At 35.3% G+C, this 2,387-nt stretch overlaps 1 protein-coding gene across 1 annotated transcript in view; it reads right to left on the bottom strand.

Annotated features, from left to right (window-relative positions):
• LOC106884106 (uncharacterized) overlaps nt 1-1,169 on the bottom strand; it is a 282,261-nt gene extending 281,092 nt beyond the window's left edge. Inside the window, exon 1 of the mRNA XM_089366625.1 lies at nt 341-1,169. Coding sequence (XP_089222751.1) covers nt 341-442 — 102 coding nt within the window. The 5' untranslated portion in view covers nt 443-1,169. The remainder of the gene's footprint in view (nt 1-340) is intronic.
• Between the last annotated feature and the right edge of the window lie 1,218 nt (nt 1,170-2,387).

Genomic DNA, 2,387 nt, shown 5'->3' with positions numbered 1-2,387 from the left:
CGATGTTGCAAATGTCAGGGAGGGCGTGAAATTAAAGTGTCATTTGTTATTCAACTGATATATCGTGTAAAATGTTTTGAATGGAATGGAGCCGATAATAAATGGCCACGAGGTGAAATTTCTTTACATCTTTATGTATATATATATACTTCATAAATACACTAATAGTGAACATCTACATGACCAACATATCTACTGATATGCATTGACAATTATCCTGCACATGTGTGTACAAACAGGTGCCTGGTTGCAGCTGTAGAACAGTAAAGTGCAGATGTCTTTTATAGAGCTGTCAACAGACAATAATCAAAGAGTAAAGTTACGATTAAATGACACTTACACAATAGTGTGGATTTTCCTCAAAAATGGTACATAGTCCTCCAATTTCTAAATCAAACGGTTCGACGGTTGAGTTATAATCAGACGTTGTATGTCCGTCCATTGAAAATTTGTGAATGACGACTGTTCACTGTTCTTAATATCTCACCCTCTCGCTCTCCCGTTCCTCACAACATTCTCTGTCTGTCTGTCCGGCTCGCTCTCTCTCTCACTCTTTCTTTCTCTCTCTATCTTTCATACTTTCTATTCTCGTCTCTCTCTATCTTTCATACTTTCTATTCTAGTCTCTCTCTCACACTCTTTTTCTCATCCACTATCTATATCTCTTTTTAAATCTGTCTATTTCATTATTGCTTATATCTTCATAAGTATTTATTATTTAATCTAATTTGCTTTGTCTTTCACTTTCCTCGCTCCGTAATTCTTTTCCAATGAAGCTAACTCCTGCATTTATTTATCCTTTCTCGTTCTGCTTTTCTCTCATGCCATGTTACATAGAACCCCTTCACTGTTATGTAAGGCTTTACCTTTCTTTTTTTTATTCTTTTTACTTTCTACAGTGTGTTGTATCTTGCCACTTTTTCATCTTGTCTCTCTTTTATTCTATAGCATCTCCCTCAACACGTACAGCTTTTTGTACTTAATCCTTTACGTTTCATCTATCCTTCTCTCTTCCACTCTATACCAACAGGATTTATCTCTCTCTCTCTCTCTCTCTCTCTCTGTCTCTCTCTCTCTCTCTCTCAATCTCTCTCCCTGATCCAAAATTCAAATTTCTCCTCCTAATATCAAACTAATATAGATTAACTATCAACTTTACGAGGACTACACCATTCATCATTCTATCACTTGTAATTTGAACCTGCGGAGTCTTTTAGTATTTTTATTGAGATTTCCATATGAACTGAAACCAAATCTTGAGCACTTCGAATGTCACCTGGTATAGACGTCCAAGTTTTTTTTTTTCCTTTTCCTTTTTCTTAAAGGTTTTCCTTTCATAAATATTGTCAGGGTTGAAACGTATTTATCGGGAGAATTCACCTCTCTCTCCCTCTCTTTCTTTCTCTCTCTCTCTCTCTCTCGCACGCACACACACACACACACACACACACACACAACTGGCAAACCTAATGTTTTCTCACTTCGTATATTTCTTCCATATATTTTGAAAAAATTAGATAATTCCTCTTGAACAAAACCTATAAAACTTTGTACGGTATAAATACAAGAAACAGTTAAATAAATCAATTAATAATAATCCGCTCTCTCGCTCTCTCTGTATATATATATATATATATATATATATATATATATATATATATATATATATATATATATATATATATATATATATATATTACTTGTTTCAGTCATTAGACTGCAGCCATGCTGGGTAACCGCCTTGAAGTATTTTTAGTTGAATGAATCGTCCCCAGAACATTTTTTAAAGTCTGGTACTTATTTTTTCGGCCGCTTTTACCGAACAGCTAACTTACGGGGACAAGCACACCAACACCAGTTGTCAAGCAGTGATGGGGGGACAAGCATTGACACACATACACACACATTTAGAAGGTTGTTTCTTGTGGCTAGTCAGAGAGCGACCACTGGTTTCACAAATATAAAGCACTTAACAGTGTAGGTGACTTGTCAGACTCAAAATGACCAGAGTCTTGACGAGTCACCTGTACAGCTAAAGTGCTTTGTAGTGTGAAACTAATGGTTACTCTCTGATTGGCCATAGCAACCTTCTAAATATTACTGCTGTAATGTTTTACAGTGTGACTCTTTCCAGATAAATGAACAACTGACTGATTTATGTATATATATATATATATATATATATATATATATATATATTTGATAGGAAGGACAACAAAAGAAAGAAAGAGACCTCGATATTATGCAAATAGAGGAATTTATCTGTAAAAATATGACACTTATTCAGTAGCCATGATAAAACTCCAAGTTTCGGACGCCAGGGTAGGAGACCATGCCAACATCTCTTCAGTTATCCGGCCAATTTGCCCGGATAACTGAAAAGATGT

Source organism: Octopus bimaculoides, chromosome 19 (assembly GCF_046866305.1).
Source record: "Octopus bimaculoides isolate indiv1 chromosome 19, ASM4686630v1, whole genome shotgun sequence".
Taxonomy (NCBI): domain Eukaryota; kingdom Metazoa; phylum Mollusca; class Cephalopoda; order Octopoda; family Octopodidae; genus Octopus; species Octopus bimaculoides.
The sequence above is the reverse complement of the archived record's forward strand: the minus strand, read 5'-3'. Positions and strand labels throughout refer to the sequence as shown.